This window comes from Babylonia areolata, chromosome 20, assembly GCF_041734735.1.
Source record: "Babylonia areolata isolate BAREFJ2019XMU chromosome 20, ASM4173473v1, whole genome shotgun sequence".
NCBI classification, from domain to species: domain Eukaryota; kingdom Metazoa; phylum Mollusca; class Gastropoda; order Neogastropoda; family Buccinidae; genus Babylonia; species Babylonia areolata.
In genome coordinates, this window is record NC_134895.1 from 35239675 (window position 1) to 35260753 (window position 21079).

The 21079-nt window shown below is 40.5% G+C and overlaps 1 protein-coding gene across 1 annotated transcript in view; it reads left to right on the plus strand.

Moving 5' to 3' along the window:
* Positions 1 to 21079, plus strand: part of LOC143295456 (guanine nucleotide exchange factor subunit RIC1-like) — an 86232-nt gene that overhangs the window by 30496 nt on the left and 34657 nt on the right. Inside the window, exons 5-12 of the mRNA XM_076607166.1 lie at positions 4635 to 4777; positions 8227 to 8357; positions 12242 to 12333; positions 13354 to 13442; positions 14754 to 14898; positions 16054 to 16102; positions 17092 to 17286; positions 19456 to 19668. Of these exons, the coding sequence (XP_076463281.1) occupies positions 4635 to 4777; positions 8227 to 8357; positions 12242 to 12333; positions 13354 to 13442; positions 14754 to 14898; positions 16054 to 16102; positions 17092 to 17286; positions 19456 to 19668 (1057 nt within the window). The remainder of the gene's footprint in view (positions 1 to 4634; positions 4778 to 8226; positions 8358 to 12241; positions 12334 to 13353; positions 13443 to 14753; positions 14899 to 16053; positions 16103 to 17091; positions 17287 to 19455; positions 19669 to 21079) is intronic.

Genomic DNA, 21079 nt, shown 5'->3' on the forward strand with positions numbered 1-21079 from the left:
ACTTGTATACACAAGTGATATTTTACATACATGTATGATTGCTTTTACCCCCACCATGTAGGCAGTCATACTCCATTTTTAAAGGGGGGTGAGTGGCTGGGTGCATGCCGGATATTTTTTTGTTTCCATAATCCACCAAATGCTGACATGCATTACATGATCATGAATGTGCATACTTGGTCTTCTGCATGCGTGTACACACGAAGGGGGTTCAGGCAGTAGCAGGTCTGCACATATGTTGACCTGGGAGACCAGAAAAGTCTCCACCCTTTACCCACCAGGCGCCATGACCAGGATTGGAACCTGGGACTCGCAGGTTGAAAGTCATATGCTTTAACCACTCGGCTGTTGCGCCCATCAGTTTCCGTTTCAAGGTGTCAGCTCAAAATGTGCTAGGCTACGTCACATCTGCTTTAAAAGGGAAAGACAACAACAGATGGTTGACAATTACATGTAAACCCAGTGCTCTGTTAGACCTTGAGAGCCTATCCTAGGTTTGTTTAAAACATTAACTTAAAATGGAATAAACTGAATAAACAAGGCACGTAAGTGAATACATAAAAAATATAATGATAAACTGAAAGATGCGTGCATAGAAGGCAAACAAAATACACAATTGTGGAGTGATGGCCTAGAGGTAACGCATGCGCCTAGAAAGCAAGAGAATCTGAGCGTACTGGTTCAAATCACGGCTCAGCTTCCAGTATTTTCTTCCCCTCCACTAGACCTTGAGTAGTGGTCTGGATGCTAGTCATTCAGATGAGACGACAAACGGAGGTACCGTGTGCAGCATGCACTTAGTGCACTTAAAAGAACCCACATCAACAAAAAGGTTGTTCCTGGCAAAATTCTGTAGAAAAATCCACTTCTATAGGAAAAACAAATAAAACTGCACGCAAGAAAAAATACAAAAAAAAAAGGGTGGCTCTGGGAAGAGCAGCCCGAATTTCACACAGAGAAATCTGTTGTGATAAATAGAAATACAAATGCAACTAGGAATAAAGAAAAGGCCATGTGTCCACCCATGCCCCCCTACCCACACAAGTCTGTGATTTAATTCAAGAGCTCAGTTTTCACCATAGATTAACATCTTATTCAATTAGGACAATTTGCAGCCTAAAAATACTGATGTACAGTTGGAATCTGCTGGAATCATTTGAAGAAAGCATTCATCTTTTGGTAGACTGGGGTTAGATGTTTGATTGGCAATAATTATGTTTAATGGTTGTTCAGCTGATCCTCATCATGATAGGGCAATTGCCGTTACATGATTCAGGGTGTTTTTTGGTTTTGTTTTTTGACAGTTTGAAGTTAATAATTCAATAATAATGATAATAATGGACATTTGTTGAGCACTTTCCTCCCTTAAAGAGAGCTCAAAGCACTTTACAATAAACATCAAACATACACACGCGCGCGCGCAATAACTCACAAAAGAAAGAAGAAGAAAAATAATGATTTAGCGCACAATAATGTAAAACAGATTAAGAGACTATGCGTATTACATAATTACGCACACGCACATGCACGCGCGCGCGCACACACACACAACGAAAGAGAGAGAGAGTTTGCATGGCTTATAACTGAAAAGGTGTGGAAGGTCTATGGATAGGCGTTTTCAAAAAGATGTGTTTTCAGACCAGTTTTGAAAGATTGAAGTGAAGGAGAGTGGTGAAGATCGTGAGGTAAACTGTTCCAGACATATGGATCTGAATAAGAAAAGGAAGAATTACTGGTTATCAGCGAGTGAACCATAAATGTGAGAGAAACAAATTATATATTTTTTCTGAATGCAGACTGTTAGCAAAAGCAGCTGACTTGGAAAATTAATTCAAGCAGAAAACCAAACGTGTTGTCACACCTTATACGCTAATAGAGTCCTGAATCACAGTCCAAATTTCTGGTGTTCTACACAAATTCAGTCAGACTCAAGTATTCATTCACAGTTTCTTTACAACTGCAGCAGAAATGTCATCAGCAAACTGTTCCTTTTAGTCTACCGGTAGTTGTTTTTTGTTTTTTTTGTTTTTTTTCAAGAGAAAAAGAAACCACACACAAACTTCCTACTTGTTTATGTTCTGTCTGCAAGTGTTTCCCCCCTGCCCCTCCCCCCTCTCTGCCCCCCTCCCGCCCCTCTCCCCCCCCCCCCTCCCCTGACTCCCCCTCTCCTTCCTGTCACCAAAGATAACATGGTTAGCATGTTGGTTGTGTGTGAATGGAACACCTGAGGACTGCGCTTTTGATTTGCGCAATTACAGGTACAGAAATAGCCTGTACATTGATTCTTTTGTTGTTTCCGCACAGTGAACGATATGATAAGTTAGAACGGGCTGCAGCAGGTTTTGGGTTTCCATTGGTGAATGTGTGTGTGTGTGTGTGTGTGTGTGTGTGTGTGTGTGTGTGTGTGTTCATGCATGTGTGTGCATGTATGTAGGTGTGCGTGTATGTGTGTGTTGGCATAGGGGTGACAAGAAAAGATCAGTCTTTCTTAAGAATATGTAGCCATTTTTTTTGTGCTGCTGCTGCTGTACTAGTGTGTGTGTGTGTGTGTGTGTGTGTGTGTGTGTGTGTGTGTGTGTGTGTTTGCAGGTGTGTGTGAACATGTGTGTATGCGTGTGCATGTGTTCTTTCGTTATAATTTTGCCACAGGGATAACCAGAAAAGATGAGTTTATGAGAAATATACAGCCTTTTTTGGGGGGTGAGGGGGGGGCGGGGGTGCTGGGGGGGGGGGGGGGGGGGCGCGGGGGGGTTCTGCTGTTCCTGCTATTGCAGTGTACATGTGTGTGTGTGTGTGTGTGTGTGTGTGTGTGCCCGTGCCTACGTGCATGAGTGTGTGTGTGTTAGCATAGGAATACCAAGGAAAGGGCAGAATTTATGAGTGATTTATAGCCAGCTTTCTGTGCTGCTCTGTGAAGCATTTTGATGTGGTGAGGGGATTGCATTAACAGTGGGAAAACCTTGAGGAGAGAGAGAGAGAGAGAGAGTGCATGCAGCCATGCAAGGAAAGATGTGTGCCCATACATGGTGATGCAATCATCTTATTGTACATGGATTTGCTGTGGACACGTGCTGCACATATGCATGCATATGTACGCACACATGTATGTATACATACACCTTTATGTATGTGAGCAGACAAGTGTGCACACGTTTGCAGACACATTGACTAGACACAAGCACTTGGACAGACTCACTGATAGTCACACACACCACACACAGACACACACACACACACACACACACACACTCACACACATGCGCACGCACACGCACAGGCACACGCACATGCACATACGCACGCACGCACGCATATACACTCACACACACACACACACATTTATTCCCATATACACACATTTTAGTGTGAAAACTCCACCACTAAGGTGGTTTTAGAATGAGCGGAGTATGTCTGAAACAGCTCTGTAATCAGTGTCCACTTTATGCTATATTTACCCCCTCCCCTCAGGGGGGAAAAAAGATCCTCACATCTGATGGAAATAGATATTCATTACATGAGGATGCCTGTGTACATATGGTCATACTATGACATTTGCTGTAGCCACCGTTTTTTAAGCAGTAACCACACCAAAACTGATGCCTCTAAAACACAGCAGCATACGTATTGATGCACACACATGATTTTACAAACACATACAAACCAGCACAAAGTAAGGTCCAACTAATGCACAGCTCATATCACACAATACTGTCTTACCATCCCTCCTCTCCATGCAACATCTCAACAAAATACAGTTACACACACAAAAAACCCCTAAAAACAACACCACCAGAAAGAAGCATGCATTGGCACTGTCGCAAGCATTATGAGAGGTGAAATTCTAAAAGGTGCATCTTATGCTTCTTGTTGTAAGGTGAAAACCACTGCATTTTGCTCAGGGACAGAGGTAGAGAGTTCCGGACAGTGAGGACAAAGACAAAGAAAGTTTTTAAATTTTTATTTATTTGTTATAATTTTTTAAAGAATTTTATCAAAGGTCTCAAGGGAGAACCAAAGAAAAATAAGCAAAGAAGTTTCAAAAGATTGTAACGTCCCAGAAGGATGGTGTATGTGGATGTAGAAGTTCAGAAGGGTATAGTGGCATTAGGATGTGACTAGAGACAATGAAAACAAAGACAAGCAATCATATATTGGAATCCAGCCTTCACAGGAAGCCAGTGAAGACTGTTCTGGGCAGTGTTGTTGCACTGGATCCGTTGCCTGGATTTATGGAGCATGAGTCGAGCTGCATGATACTGAATTTAAGTTTATTTAGTTTGTTCGAATAAGATATGTAGTAGATATGAGACGATACGAGACGATATGATGCAATGTAATGTGATGCGATGTAACACAATACAACGCAAGACAAGACAAGACAACACAACACAACACAATGCAGTGCAGTGCAATGCAATGCAATGCAATGCAATACAGAATAATACAGTACAATACAATACCATGCCATGCCATGCCATGCAATGCAATGCAATGCAGTGCAATACAGTACAGTACAGTACAGTACAGTACAGTACACAGTACACTACAACACAATACAATACAGTGTTATGCAATGCTATGCTATGCTATGCAGTGTAATACAACTGTGTGTTTCTGTCTGTTCTGTCCATCAGCTTTCTCTCAGTGCGTGACGAACTGGTGGTGGCCACAGAAGATGGCAACTTGAACCGACTGCGGTGGAATGGGAACCGCAACGACAAGGCCACGCTCCATCTCTCCGACATTCCTGTGTCCTCTGACCTTCAGCAGTTCAAAGGTGAGAGTGCCAGAACCACCATGCATCAGTGTGAAGTATTGATGTTTGTTTTTTTTGTTTTTTTTAAATGATAGGGTTTAAATCATTTTTAAAATGAAATGGAAATAAATTTGTGAAAATGATAGAATCTTTTGTCACATGTTTGTGTGTATTGTTTTTGATTTGGGAATTCTGTGTATGTGTAAATTATTTTATGTGATTATGTGTGAGTGTGTGCATATGTGGGCGTGTATGTGCATGCAGGCATGAGTGTTTGTGCATGCATGTGTGCAGATTTGGGTTTGGGTGGATGAATAAATGTTTGCATGTATCTGTATGTTTGGTATGTTTATATATATGTATCATGTATGTTTATTTTACCTGTATGTTTGGTATGTTTATATATATGTATCATGTATGTTTATTTGTACCTGTTTGTGTGTGTATGTGTGTAGAAATGTGTGTGTGTGTGTGTGTGTGTTGTGTATGTGTGTGTGTGTGCGTGCGTGTGTGCATATGTGTTTTATATATATATCATAACTATATTCATATAGAAATTGATGTATATAAGAACATTCCGAGATCTGGTCTAACTTAAGTCTACAACAGATTCAACTTCAGTTTCTCAAAGAGGCATCACTGTATTTTGACAAAACCGTATACGCTACACCACATCTTTTATGCAGATGCCTGACCAGCAGTATAACCCAGCCCATTAGTGAGGTCTTGAGTGCATGTATATATATATATATATATATAGATATGTGTGTGTGTGTGTGTGTGTGTGTGTGTGTGTGTGTGTGTGTGTGTACTTATAAAAGTGGATTTCTTCTACAGAGTTGTGCCAGAGGACAATACTTATGTTGCCATGGGTTCTTTTGCAGTGCACCAAATTAAGGACTTGTTGCAAATTAGGACTTCCTGGCTGTTGCCAGTTGCCAGTCAGCACTACACAGTATTGTGCATGCACTACATACATTCCTGTTCCGTAGGAAGCTGATGAAAGTGGTTGTCGCACTACAAACATTCCTGTTCCGTAGGAAGCTGATGAAAGTGGTTGTCTTTCCTTTTTTTTTTTTTCCAGCCGATAACGGTTGTGTTATGTACTTCCTTCTTTTGTTGCTTTCCTTCTGTAAACCTTAGAGGTTATTTTGTTTTTGTTTTGTTTGTTTATTGTTTTTATGTCCATATTTAAAGAATGAAATTTATGAGGGACAGTTAGGATGGGTGCAGCAGCCGAGTTGTTGGAGTGTTGTACTTTTGATCTGAGGGTCCTGGGTTTGATCCTAGTATTGGCGTGTGGTTGGTTTACTGTCAGGGTGTGTCTGATCTCCCTGGTGAACATATGTGCAGACCTGTAGGTGCCTTAATTCCCTTAGTGTCAATATGCATGCAGAAGATCAAATACACATGTTAATAAGTCCATAAATGATGTCAGTGTTTGTTGGGTTATGGGAACGAGAACATTATCCAGTATGCACAGTTCTGAAATTAGAGAGTATGGCTGCATATAATGGCAGGGATTAGAATTGTCATGTCACGAAATAGACCACTCGTGAATACATTCGTGTAATTGTGGGAGCTGTAGCCCATGAATGCAGAAAGAAAGGAAAAGCTCTTAACAACTATGATAAGTACTTCTTCTGTGGATCCACTTGTGACTTTGACATGCAGTAATTTTTGTTGATTCCTCAGTTTTATTCCCCCCCCCACCCCCTTTAATTTTTTTTTTTTTTTTATAATATTTTTTTTCTCAAAGAGTGAAGTCTTTGAGGGACAGCTATAAAATTTAATAGTTTCTTTTACTAGTTTTAGTTGGTTAGTTGAGTGGAGGAAAAATGTACGAATTCTATGTTGGAAAAAAAAAAAATTGAGGAAATTCAAGGGATTATTATTTCTTCTTGTATGTGGAAGAATGAGTGGGAGGGAAATTTTTGTTTGACTTTCATGGATTTTTTTTTTCTTTGCAGGGGATTTGGGTTGGGGAGAAATTAATCATGATGATGAAAATAAACTTTTTTCCTTTTAGCTGGAAAAGAGTGTGCAAGAGTACTAAAAGAAAAAAAAGTGAATGAGTGAGTGATTGAGAATGAGTGAAGAGTCTAAGGATTATATTTCCTTGTATGATTCCTTTTGTGTGTGTGTGTGTGTGTGTGTGTGTACGTGTGTGCACTCTCATTCATGCGTGGTGTGTGTGTGTGTTTGTGTGTGTGTGTGTGTGTGTGTGTGTACATGTGTGTTTGTTTTAAGTGTTTCCCTGTACTCGGTCTACTTTCCATTTCCTTCCTCTCACTCATCCCCTCACCCAGTTGATGCCTACACCCATTCACACACACATACCTCCCCCCACCCACATTGCTCTTTCCCCACTACCAGCCCCATGCCACAGGGCCCTGCTCCTCCCATCCCACACACACATTCCTTCCCTGGTCCCCCCCCCCCCAACCCCTCCTCAGCCCCCTCCCCTCCCTTCTTTCCGATTACAGTGTGAACTGTAATGAGGATGATGGTGATTCATTGACTGTGTGACATTGCTGGCTTTCCTGCTTTATTTATTCCTACACCCCTCTTCCACACTGAGCCCCTCCACCCCCACCCCACCCCCCTCCTACGGCCTCCCATCTGCTGCCCTAACCCATTTTCTGCTATGGGTCATTGATTGTACTTTTGAATAATTTTTTTTTTTAAATACTTTTAAATGGGTCATATATACAAAAAAGTTTTAACGATCTTTTCCTCGTATGACAAACCTGTAGGTAAAGTTCTGTGGTGGAATAACCTCACTATAAAAACAAACAAACAAACAAAACCCCCCAGCAGCTATTACATATTTATGTTCACATTTTTCTTCTCTCATGACAAGATACACACTATGTGTTTCACTTTCAGACAGTGAAATGTCTGATGGATAAGATAAAATAACTATGACATTTACTTGATTGTATTTACGTTTTTTTTTCTCTTTTCTTTTCTCCCCATTCTGTGTCAGTGTTTTACAGAAAGGCTCCCATGACCTGATAAGTGAATCAAGTGTTTTGCGAAAATCAGGCTTTTTTTTTTTCCTTTATAAAACTGCAGATGTGGTGTAGCATGTATGGATCAGCCTGCACTCTTTGACACCTCCTCAAAACTGAAAGTGAAATTTGACATTCATCTTACGTTATTTTTATTTTCATTTTGGGGGGAATGTTTTTTTGTCTGTTGTCAGCATCTGAACCTAGTCTAGACAGACCATGGTTTAGTTTTATGTTACCTTTATTTTCATTGTTTGGGAATGGTTTGGGTTTTTTTTGTTTTTTTGTTTTTGTGGTGTTCTCAGCATTGAAGCTGTTAGACAGACCATGGTTTGGTTTTATGTTATCTTTATTTTCATTGTTTGGGAATGGTTTGGGGTGGGTTTTTTTTGTTTTTTTTCTTTATTTTCATTGTTTGAGAATGTTTTTTTTTGAGGAGGTTGTTTTTGTCTTCAGCGTCCAAGCTGTCAGACTATGGGCACACGACCCACATGGAGTACAGCCCCACCCTGGGTGGATACAGCATGGTGCTGTCCAGTGGTCGAGCCGTCTTTGTCATACCCCCTACCTCACGCTCCGAGAAGAAGGTAGGAGGTTTAGATGATGAAAGCTGCACGTCACCTCCCATGCCTGGCAATGAGTTGCCCAGTGTACATGTGTGTGTGTCTGAATGTAGTAAAAAAAAAAAAAAGTACAGCTGAAGTTTAGCAAGTTAATGAATTGAGAAAAGTTGTTTCATTTTGTTCAGCAACTTTTGCTGTTTGCATATGTTTGCAAGTTGGGCATGTTTGTTGAACAATGTTGTAATCCTTCATGGTCCAGTAGGAGCTAAAAGGTTTATTAATCCAATCAACCCCAGGTTCCTCTCCTGTACTGGTGCAGAAAACACACAGAAAATATGCATACTGGAATTGACTGCTTTTACGTCCAAACTGATGTGTCAGCACAGCCAGAAAAACTGTAGAAGTTAGCTTCTTTTGCTTGCGGTTTATGCATACGTAGGAACATGGAAAATGTTTTAATGAAGTGATTTTCAATGACCAAGCAGTGCTTGGGTGCAGGATTCGGTGAGCCAAAACTTTAAACTTGTCACCTTCAGAAACGCAAAGAACCACCACGTAGGACCACCCCTATGACTCAGTCACCTGTGTGTTTAGTGCAGACTGCTGAAAGAGTTTTTTATCTAGAAATTTTAGAGATTTCATTGTTATTGCAGGCCCCCCTACTAGCCCTGATAAGGAGTGGTTGGCAGGGCTATGAGCAACAGTGATGAATGAATGAATACCTCATTCCACCCTCTTCCCACCTGCTCTCTGAAACAAACCTGTATCCAACTAAACCAGCTGACTAAACCCAAACCCAAACTCCAGTCCCTTCTGAACTCTTTCAGTTTAGACATCAGCGCTATGTACTCAAGTCCTTGATGAGTGTATGTTGTCACTGTGTAGCATCTGCAGTACAGTACAGTACAGTACAGTACAATGCAATGTAATGCAATATAATGCACTGCAATACAATGCAAAATATAACAGTATAATGCAATACCATACCATACTATGCCATGCCATGCCATGCCATACCATACCATACCATACCATAATTATGTCTTTCCTAATCTGACTGGAAATTATTTACACGTACAAAAGCTCGTATCTCACACTACACAGTCTCTCAGTCTCAGCCCACTGTTGAGTCTTACACATTCACAAACATGTTGATGGTTGAACTAAAAGGCCTAAAGGTGTTATGTTACATGACCCTGTGCGTTTGCAGAGAGTGGTGACAGCTGATTATCAGTTGATTTAATGTGATGGAAACTTTTGCCATGTCAGCTGTTGTAGTTTTTGAGGCCTGTTGATTTCAACAGAGTTCATAACATTACACATTTTTATGTTGGCTTCGCGTGGGAGGTGCTGTAAAGGAGAAGCAAAATGCGAATAAGTCCAACATGAAAAACAATGTTGCATCATTTTTCTTCTGACATGCTTGAAGATAAGTTCCCCCCCCCCCTACCCCCCAACACACACACACAAAACTGAAACATTAAAAAAAAGAGAAAAGCCTCTGCTGTAATATACATAATATAGAGTTAGAGATACAATTTACACAAGAAGAAAAACTAAATATCTTTTTTTTTTTCAACTTCTTCTGGTATAAAGTGTTATAACATGTAAGAAGACAAAATGGGGAAGTCACTGAAAATACTCCTACATTGTGTTTTATATAGACTTGGCCCATGTCCATATGGTTCCACAAGGTCAATAATGTTTCCGTTAGGCAGTCCTGATTAGGAGAGGTAGGGTGGCAGAATCAATGGTTCGTGGTTTTTTGACTCACTTGTGTAAACAAAGTGAGTCTATGTTTTAACCCGGTGTTCGGTTGTCTGTGTATGTGTGTGTGTGTGTCTGTGTGTCCGTGGTAAACTTTAACATCGACATTTTCTCTGTAAATACTTTGTCAGTTGACACCAAATTAGGCATAAAAATAGGAAAAATTCAGTTCTTTTTAGTCATCTTATTTGAAACAATATTGCACCTCTGGGATGGACACAAAAAAATATAAAGAATGAAGCCTAATTATATGCAAACTGCATTTACTGTTATATTTATATTTTTTGTATTCTCTAAACTTGGCACTTTGATCTGATATTCTGACCCAACAGCTAGAGCAGTCATTATTATCATTTTTTGTTCAAACAGGAACTTCTTTTGCTAAGCATGGAAGTTTTATTTATTTTGCAAAACGTTTTGGTGCAGATAGTAAAAAAGGGAAATTACTCTGTAATGCTAGTGGAGTTAATTTGCTTTAAACTGATCTTTCTCATCTTAAACATTACATTTTGAAACAAGAGAGGCAAGGCCTTCAAGACTCACTTGTGATGCACTTAAAAAAAAAATCCAAGCTTTTTATGTATAATTTCAAAATGTAATGTTTAAGATGAGAAAGATCCCTAGCATTAATTACAGAGTGATTTCCCTTATTTTACTGTCTGCACCAAAACGTTTGTAATAAACAAAACTTCCATGCTTAGCAAAAGAAGTTCCTGTTTGAACAAAAAATGATAATAATGACAGATCTTTTGTTGGGTCGAATATCAGATCAAAGTGCCAAGTTTAGAGAATACAAAAAATATAAATATAACAGTAAATGCATTATACTCAATACATAAAAAGCTTGGATTTTTAAAAAAAGTGTATCACAAGTGAGTCTTGAAGGCCTTGCCTCTCTTGTTTAAATTGGAATATTGTGACTGAGGGTGGTAGGAGGATAATGATGTATGTATGGGTGAGGATACATTTATTTAGCATTGTGAGGGAAAACCAACTAGAAAATACAAAATAATGGGTGTGGAGTGGTAAAGAAATAAACAAAAGCTTCTCCATCCTTCCTTGAAAGAAAAGCCCCTAACAACAAGCACACAAACAAATGATTATCCCTTATAACTGGTGGTAACTTGTACATGAAATATCAGTTACGTTTCTACCTCCAGATTTTAAGACTCACCTCGGTACATTTTCTGAGGTATTTTGCTCATCTCTGTATATTTTCTGAGGTATTTTTGTTCACCTGTATATTTTCTGAGGTATTTTTGTCAGCTATGTACATGTTCAGATATATTTTGCTCACCTCTATGATTTTATGGTGTATTTTGCTCACATGTGTATAATTTCCTGAGATATTTTGCCCAGCTGCACACATTTCCTGGGGTATTTTGCTCAGATCTGTACATTTTCTGAAGTATGTTCCTCACCTCTGTATATTTTCTGAGGTATTTTGCTCACCTGTGTATAAAAAAAACAAAACAAAAACAACTATAATTTCCTGAGGTATTTTGCTCAACTCTGAACATTTTCTAAAGTATGTTCCTCATTTCTTTATATTTTCTGAGGTATTTTGTTCCTTTCTGTACATTTTCTGAAATATTCTGGTCATCACTGTATTCTTCTTCTTCTTCATTTGTAGGCTGCAACTCCCACATTCACTTGTGTGTACATGAGTGGACTTTTACGTGTATGACTGTTTTTACCCTGCGGTGTAGGCAGCCATACTCTGTTTTCGGGTGTGTGCATGCTGGGTATGTTTTTGTTTCCATAACCCACCAAATGCTGACATGGATTACAGGTTCTTTAACATGCATATTTGATCTTCTGCTTGTGTATACACATGAAGGGGATTCAGGCACAAGCAAGTCTGCACACATGTTGACCTGGGAGATTAGAAAAATTTCCACCCTTTACCCACCAGATTTGTACCCAGGACCCTCAGATTGAAAGTCCAGTGCTTTAACCACTTGGCTATTGCACCCGTCGGTCATGTCTGTATAATTTTCTTAGGTTTTTTGGTCACCTGTGTGTACTTTCTGAGGTATTTTCATACCTCTGTATAATTTTCTAATGTATTTTGCTCATTTCTTGTATATATTCTGAGGTACTTTGCTCACCTCTGTGTATGTTCTGTTGTTTGTTCACAGACAGCACATGGGGTCTGGGCACAAGAGCTGACGAATGCTACCTGTGTGGCTGTGAATCATCGCTATCGTCTCATTGCCTTTGGCGCTAAGAGGTTAGTCTGTGTTTCTGGTTTTCTGCTTGTGCATTTGTGGTTGGATGGAAAAGAGCATGAAGTTGATATTTGTGTGTGTGTGTATGTGTGTGTGCGGTGTGTGTGTGTGTGTGTGTGTGTGTGAGTGTGTGCTTGTGTATTTGCATGCGTGTGTGATGGTTATGCCAATATGTGCACATGTTGAGATTTGAGGTAAATGATTACGCATATATTTTCCAGCATTCAAGTAATGCTGTTTTGTATGTAACTTTTGCTTTGAGATTTTTTTTTTCAATGACATTTTTTTCAGTGAATACTTCCCTACTTCTCTATTCTCTGTAAATTATCTGAGCATAACACATTTGTTTAAACAAAAGAGTTATACCATTAAACAAAAGAGTTATACCATTGGGGAAAAAATATGATATACACTTTCTTTTTTGGGCATCATTAAATCTTAAGCATCTTTAGATTTAGAATGTTTTCCTATTAATTCAGCAGGCATGTCAGTCAGTTGTTGAAATTTGTTCTTTGCAGCAAAGACGTTTGATTTATGTGTTTATCTTTTGAGGCATCTTTGTTTAATCAAGCCCCTTGTAGTTAGTTACATGTCTTTACACTTGAATTTCATCATAGTATATATACATACATATATATATACACATATATATATATATATATATATATATATATATATAATTACTATTATTATTATTTATTTTATTTTATTTTTTTTACTTTATTTCATTTTTTAATGATTAATTTATATATGTAAAAAAAAAAAAATTCTTGAAAAATGACAAACACCCACCCCCCTCCCCCTCCCCCCCAAACAACCCAAAGGGACACAACACACATGGAAGACCAGAATGACTATTTTGCATGCTTGTGTGGAATACTGGAGAGGGATGGGGGGGAGTGTGTGCAGTTATCTTCCTTTCTCGGGGGCTACATATGCTGAACGTGCAGTGCGGAAGTTGAGAGCTGTGTGCAGTCCCGAGGGTTTGGCTTGAAATGTATTGCTCATGCTGTGTTTTGCAGTGGAGAAGGTCTGGTGTACATGACAGACGAGGAGGTGGGGGCGCTGGAGCTGTCGCACAAACTAGTCATCTCTAGCAGAGAGTTTCCTGGTGGGTACCATCAGCTAGCTTTTTTCTCAGCTTAAAAAAAGAGCACACACACACACAAAAAAAAAAGCGCTGGTATGTGTTCTTGCTGAGCATTGAATGCCTTGTATATCTGAACAAATAACTTTTCTTTAAGTTCCTGTATGTAACACTGCCATCACTGTGCTTAAAAGGTATATCCTCTTATTTCTTGTCAGAGGTTTCTGCAGGTTTTGTGTACATTCATGTATACATTTCTGTTACATTATGATTATATTATTAATGGTTTTTAGACAGTGCTACATCTTGTCTGTTGAAAAAAAAATCAAAATACAATACATACTGATCATTCATATGCATATACATGAACACTTGACAAGGTTGAAGTAATGAAAAAAAAAAGAGCAAAGCATTGAACATATTAATCATTTGCACGCATACTCAGGAAAAGCTTACAAGGGTGAATTGAAGCTGGGAATGAAGCAATAAGAAGAGAAGGCTTGCAAAACATTTGTGAAATAGTTGAGGTTTTAGAGCTGTCTTTGAAGGAGATAGTTGAGCTTTTAGGGCTGTCTTTGAAGGAGATAGTTGAGTTTTTAGGGCTGTTTTTGAAGGGGATAGTTGGTTGAGCTTTTAGGGCTGACTTTGAAGGACATAGTTGAGTTTTTAGGGCTGACTTTGAAGGAGATAGTTGAGTTTTTAGGGCGGTCTTTGAAGGGGATAGTTGGTTGAGCTTTTAGGGCTGACTTTGAAGGACATAGTTGAGCTTTTAGGGCTGACTTTTAAGGCGATAGTTGAGTTTGTAGGGCTGACTTTGAAGGTGATAGTTGAGCTTAGGGCTGACTTTGAAGGCGATAGTTGAGCTTTTAGGGCTGACTTTGAAGAAGATAGTTGAGTTTTTAGGGCTGTCTTTGAAGGAGCTGATTGTGGGCTTTTCCCAAAGAGAAAGGACTAGCTTGTGTACCAAGCAGTCAGGTACAGGTGGCATGGAGAGCTGTGCAAATGACCACGACTACCATAAGAAAAATAAACTAATCTGCCCTCTCAAAAATACAAATGAGCATTGGTATTGGAGCCTGCGGACACAGAAGAAGTAGCAGTAAATACCCAGTAAATCACATTTTTTATCACTTATAGATACAAAAGATCATTGGTCAGTATGTTCACTGGTACCTCAGTGACATCAGCAGACTTCAAAGGTTAGGTAACAGGTAACTTGTTTGTGAACATTACACTATAGATATACCAAAATTTTGCATTGATTGTTAGCTCATAATCTTTTTTTGATTAAAAATGAAGAACGTTTCCTTTTAGTGAAGCTGACGTTTGTTACAGATGCGGGCGGAGTTGCAGGCCCTATCCGGTGCATGCGTTGGACACCAGATGGTACTGCGCTGGCCGTGGCGTGGCTGAATGGGGGTTTGTCGCTATGGAGCGTCTACGGCTCTCTTCTTCTCTGCACCTTGGGCGGGGATTACAGGTGAGGAGGATACAGGTTTTGGGTGATGAAGAATGAAAACGATGTAATGATAATGAGTATTTCTAAAGCACCAAATCTTCTGCGCAGACTAATTAAAGCGCTTACACGCCGGTCATTCACATGCACGCACAACTCTGGATCTTGGAGACAAAAAGCAAAACTTATGAATACATGTAAATTGTAAGCTGGAGAAACTATAGACAAGGAAGAAGCAGGAGAGGGAGGGTGGTGAGATATTTTGGGAAGAGGTAGGTTTTAAGGCCAGACTTGAAAGAGCTGAACGGAAAGACCTGACAGTGCCAAAGAGAGAGCTTGTTCCAAGTGCAAGGTCCTGAGACAGGGAAAGAGCGTCGGCCAAGTGTAGAGTATTTGAATCTAAGAAGATGGAAACAGAGTGGATCCGATGCTGATCAGAGAGAGTGAAATGGAGTGTAGAGGTGAGGGCAGCTACAGAGATAGGAAGGGGCAGATTTGCTGATACATTTACAACAGCGCTGATACTTGTACTTTATTCTGTGTGAGATAGGGAGCCAATGAAAATGTTGCAAGAGAATTGATGAAGCTGGCAAACCAGATGATAGAAATTTGCAAATCTTTACCAGGAATGTAATACATCATGAAGATGGACTTATGGAACAAGTGGTTAAAGAATGGGACGTCAGTTTCCACATGACTGTGTATTTGGGGTTTTGTTGTTGTTTTTGTTTTTTCCCTGTTCATGGGCTGCTGCTCCCATGATGTTCACTCCTATCTGTGAGTGGGGCTCAATGTGTATGGCTGCTTTTACCTTGCCATTTAGGCAACTACAGTCTATTTTCAGGGGTGTCCATGTTGGATTTATTCATGTTTTCTATGACTCACGGAACACTGACATGGCTTAGAGGATCTTTAACATGAATATTTGATGTTCTGCATGATTATATGCATAAAAGGGATTCAGGCATTAGCAGGTCTGCACATATGTTGATCAGGGAGATCAGAAAAATCTTCAGCCAGAATAGATCAGGCGACATGACTGGTGTTTAAACTCAGGACCATCAGAGCCCAGTGCTTTAACCACTCAGCTGTTGTGCGTGTCAAGTCTGTCCACTCCTCAGATTCCCCATAATGTGAAACTTGATAACCACGGGTTTTACTGTGTTTGTGTTGTTTCAGCTGCACACAAGGTCATTACAGGCTGTATCCCTCCTCTATAACCTGCATGGTAAGTAGATCAGCATGGAGAGGGAGAGAGGGGTATGTGTGTTAGAGTAAGAGAGAGAGATAGTGAGTTAGAGTGTGTGTGTATGAGTGTCAAATTGAGAGAGAGCGACAGACCGGGAGAGAGAGGGAGTGGGAGATTATGCTTACGTGTGTGTGCACATGCCATTCCACATGAAAGTGTGGTTTGATCCAAGTTTTAGTCTTTCATCAATATTGGCATTTTATTATTGGCATTTATTCAGGACTTGACATGGCCTGCTGGTCCTCAGTACACCTCACACAACACAGATGAAATGAAACAAGACTTGGGATTTTTTGGTATGAATTGAAATCTAAATGTGAGCTGTGATATCTGTGATATGGAGTCTTTCTAGAAGCAAAAGCAATGCCTGTAATAAGTTCACATGATATCTTTCTTTCCAGCATTGCACAGACATCCGGTAAATAAAAACACACTTTTCTTTGATCAATTCATAGTCTGAAATAAACAACCACCACCCATGAAAATTTCAGGAAAGATTGAGACGAGGTAGAGCTAAAACCTGTTGGGTTTGTCAAGTTGTGGCTGGCCAGAGGACTGTTCGGTTTTGAAGGCAGGGAATTGCGCTGATTAGCTTAGTTGACTACCGGCCTGTTGGAGTCGTCTTAATACTGTGTTGGCAACGAAATTTGGCCAACAGAGCAAACCTATAGGCCTAGTTTCCCTCAGTTTGACATGATAAGTATATTTAACCAAACTGGGAGTATAACAATAAAAAAAACAACCCCCAAAACCCCCCCAAACTACCCCATACTTGTGTGTAAACAAAGTCTGTTAAATCCAACCAACAAATCAGTTTGACATGATTAGTATATTTAACCAAACTGGGATTGTAATAAAATCTCCCCCATACTTGTGTGTGAAAAGAGTATATATAAAATCCAACCAGCCAGCCAACCAACAAACACTTTTTTTTTTTTTTTTAAACACATTTGTTTCCCACCCCACAGGAGTGGGGGCTGGAAGGGTACCACCTGTGGGCCGTCACCACGGAGACGGCGTCTTCCGACTGGGAGAGCGTGTCGCAAGTGAATGGTGACGTGCACAGCCGGGCTGGGGGAGGGGACCTTGGGGGGGAGGTGTGTCGTTGTGAGATGCTGCAGTTCCAGTTCCTGAAAAGTGCGCTGACCGTCAACCCCTGTATGGTAAGTTTTTTTTCTTTGTGATGTGGTGGTTTGTTTTTGTTTTGTTTTGCTTTTTCTTTTATTGACAGTGATGTATGTATGTTGCATGAAGGTTTGTTTTCTTTTTATGACAGTGATATGTGAGAGTTGTGTGGCGGTTCGTTTTCTTTTTATTGACAGTGACATATGTGAGTTGTGTGGCGGTTCGTTTTCTTTTTATGTTAGTTGATGTGTGTGAGTTGTGTGTTGAAAAGGCTGACATGTACAGTTTTGTGACAGTGTATATCTGTACATATATATGCTGCAAACCTTTCAGTATTACCAAAAAAAACCCCACCAAACAAACATGATAATGATAATGATGACAAAATGACAGAAATAAAACACACAACACAACACAACCACCACCAAAACAAAACCTTTTTGTATCATCTAGCTGTTAGCTTGACTATAAGCAACGTGATTTGATTTAGTTTCTTCTTCTGCATTCATGGGTTGCAGTTCCCATGTTCACTTGTATACATGTGTGAGTGGGCTTTTACATGTATGACTGTTTTTACCCCAACATGAAAGCAGCCCAACTCTGTTTTGGGGGGGTGTGCATGCTGGGTATGGTCTTGTTTCCATAATCCACCGAAGTCTTTCATTGATAATAGGACCTTTAAGATGCTTATTTGATCCTCTGCATGTGTATACACACTAAGGGTGTTCAGGTACAAGCACATCTGCATATAAATTTTTTAAAATCATGTTGACCTGAGAGATTGGAAAAATCACTACCCTTAACTCAACCAGGTGGACTAAACCCGGTATATCGAACTCAGGAAAGTTGTGTGGAAATCTAGCACTATTACCATTTGGTTGTCGCCCTCATCAGACTTGATTTGACTTTTTCCCCCCCCATTATTTATTTACTGTTTTAGAATAACATTGAATAGAAAACAACTTCATTTCATTTATAATAATATTCCAAATATTCATGTGTAGACATGAACAAAGTATGTAAAAAAACCCCAAAAAACAACCACCAGAAAAAGTATTATGTATCAGTATATATTTTTTTTAATATCTCACATTCTCTCATCACATTCTCACCACCTTTCACACTTTCTACACATTCTAAATCAAAGCTTTTTTTTTTTCTTCAATCCATGCAGAATATGAATAATAAATAAATAAATAAATGAATAATAAATAGAATTAATAAGTAGTTTTGTTATAAACTATTCTACTTCATAACAGACAATATACATGATGCACAATGTCAGTAAACTCAAAAACATCAATTGTTGCATCAACATTTTCATTATATTCGTTTTGATCAATTGATTGAAAAAATGCAATATTACTATATTTCTGGTATTATTATTATGCATCAAGCCAAGGAGTTATGTGGGTTCCAGATTCTCATAAACTGCTCAGACTCAGGACATACTGACAGTAAATCTGTATTTTTCAATTGTATGTCTGTGCTTAAGAGTTTTCATAACTATTGTAATATTTGGGGTTTGTTTTGCATTTGGCTTTTATAAATATGAAATTTTGCCGATGATATCACCAAGTCCATTACTCTGTCTGCTGAACATCCAGGCAGTAAACCAGTCCTTCAGAGAAAGTAAAACGGCAACAAATTTTCACATTTTTTTCCTGAAGCAGTGCCGTCAAGACATTTCAAAGACTTGATTTGATTTGTTTCTGTCTGCCTACATTCAGTCCCTTCAGTGCATTCCAATCTTTGCTGTCCAATGAAGTACAAGATCAGCATTCTATGTTATAAATGCATTCACAAATCTGCCCCTTCCTATGTCTGGGGCTGCCTTCACCTCTACACCCCATCTCGTTCTCTATGATCGGCTTCGGATCCACTCTGTTTGCGCGTACCCAGATTCAAACACTCCACTGTCAGCCGCCGCTCTTTATCTGTCTCTGGACCTTTCATTTGGAATGAATTTCCACTCTTGCTTCGTCAGTTCTCCTCACTCAGCTCTTTCAAGTCTGGCCTTAAACCCCACCTCTTTCCGAGATAGCCTTCCTCCCCTGCCTTTTCTTCATCTTCAGTTTCTCAAGTTTAGAGTTATGTATACGTGATTTAATATTCACTGGTGTGAAAGCGCTTTGATTTGTCTCTGCACAAGATTCAGCGCTGTATAAAGACTTATTGTTATTGTCATTATTACCTGTGTGTTCCAGTCGAATCACGAACACGTGTTCCTGCAAGGGGAGGACAAGCTGTACATGAGCACGGGGGACACCATCTGGCGCGCCTCCAGCCACCAGCACTCCTCCTTCTGGGGCGGCAGCTCCCCCTACTACGCCAACGGCTCCCACCCCTACATCGGCAACAAGCAGTGGCAGATCATCCCCATCTCTCACAGCTACCTGGCCAGCAACTGGCCCATCCGGGTGAGTTGTTGAGGTGGTGGGGGTGATGGGAGGTGCGGGGGGGGGGGGGAATGGTGGGAGGTGTGGGGATGGGGAATGGTGGGAGGTGGGGGCAAACAAGCAGTTGCACATCATCCCCATCTCCCACAGCTACCTGGCCAGCAACTGGCCCATCCGGGCAAACAAGCAGTTGCACATTATCCCCATCTCCCACAGCTACCTGGCCAGCAACTGGCCCATCCGGGCAAACAAGCAGTTGCACATCATCCCCATCTCCCACAGCTACCTGGCCAGCAACTGGCCCATCCGGGTGAGTTGTTGAGGTGGTGGGGAGTGATGGGAGGTGGGGTGGTGGGGAATGATGGGAGGTGGGGGCAAGGGGGGCGGGGAATGGTGCGAGGTAGTGGGGGTGTGGGGGGGGAATGATGGGAGGTGTGAATGAGGGGTAGGGAATGATGAGAGGTGCGGGGGTGGGGAATGATGAGAGGTGCGGGGGTGGGGAATGGTGGGAGGTGGGGGCAAACAAGCATTTGCAGATCATCCCCATCTCCCATAGCTACCTGGCCAGCAACTGGCCCGTCCGGGTGAGGTGGGATGGGTGGGTGAAGAGGGGTTCAACTGCCAGCAACTGGCCCATCAGGGTGAGTTGTGGCGTGGTGGCTGGGAGAGGTAGGTGGGGAAATGGTAGTGGTTGGTTGTGAAGCTGTGTGGATGGGTGGAGAGGCATTGATGTAGATTCTGCACCCAAGCGAATTGCTCACCAACACACACAGACGCAAAGCACACCCACTTGTTCCCCATGCTGGCATGTACAGAACAACAGACACACACACATTAACAGAGGCACACACAGAGACAGACATGTAAATGAACACACATGTACACACATATACAGACTGACACACCCACACATTCATACACACACACACAGACACATCTACACATACATACAGACACATCCACACACACACACACACACACACACACACACACACACACAAAGAAGCCATCAAACCCTTTTCTTTAACTGATGTTTGTTTTATTGGGTTTCATAAAAGATAGCTGTTGTTTTGAATAGCTAAAACAAGTTTTCTCTCTCATTTAACAAAACACCGCCTTTGGCATGTATTCACAGCTGACTGTCAGCCACAGAAATTCTTTCTGCCATTTCAGCTGAAAACTGTGTTCTCTCTCCTCTTTGAAGACAGTCTTCTGCATTTAGCAACCTTTCAGTTTTGTTTTTTCTTCCTCGAAGGTCCATTGTCTCATAGAAACAAACTTTTTTTTGTTGTTGTTAAAAGTGGAATAACATTAGAGTCCGTTGCATCATGATTTTTGTAGTTGTGTGGTGTGATGGGTGGATGACAAACTTTGCTATAAGAAAAACTACCATTGGTTCTCCAAAAATAGCAACCAATGGCAAATCACCTTT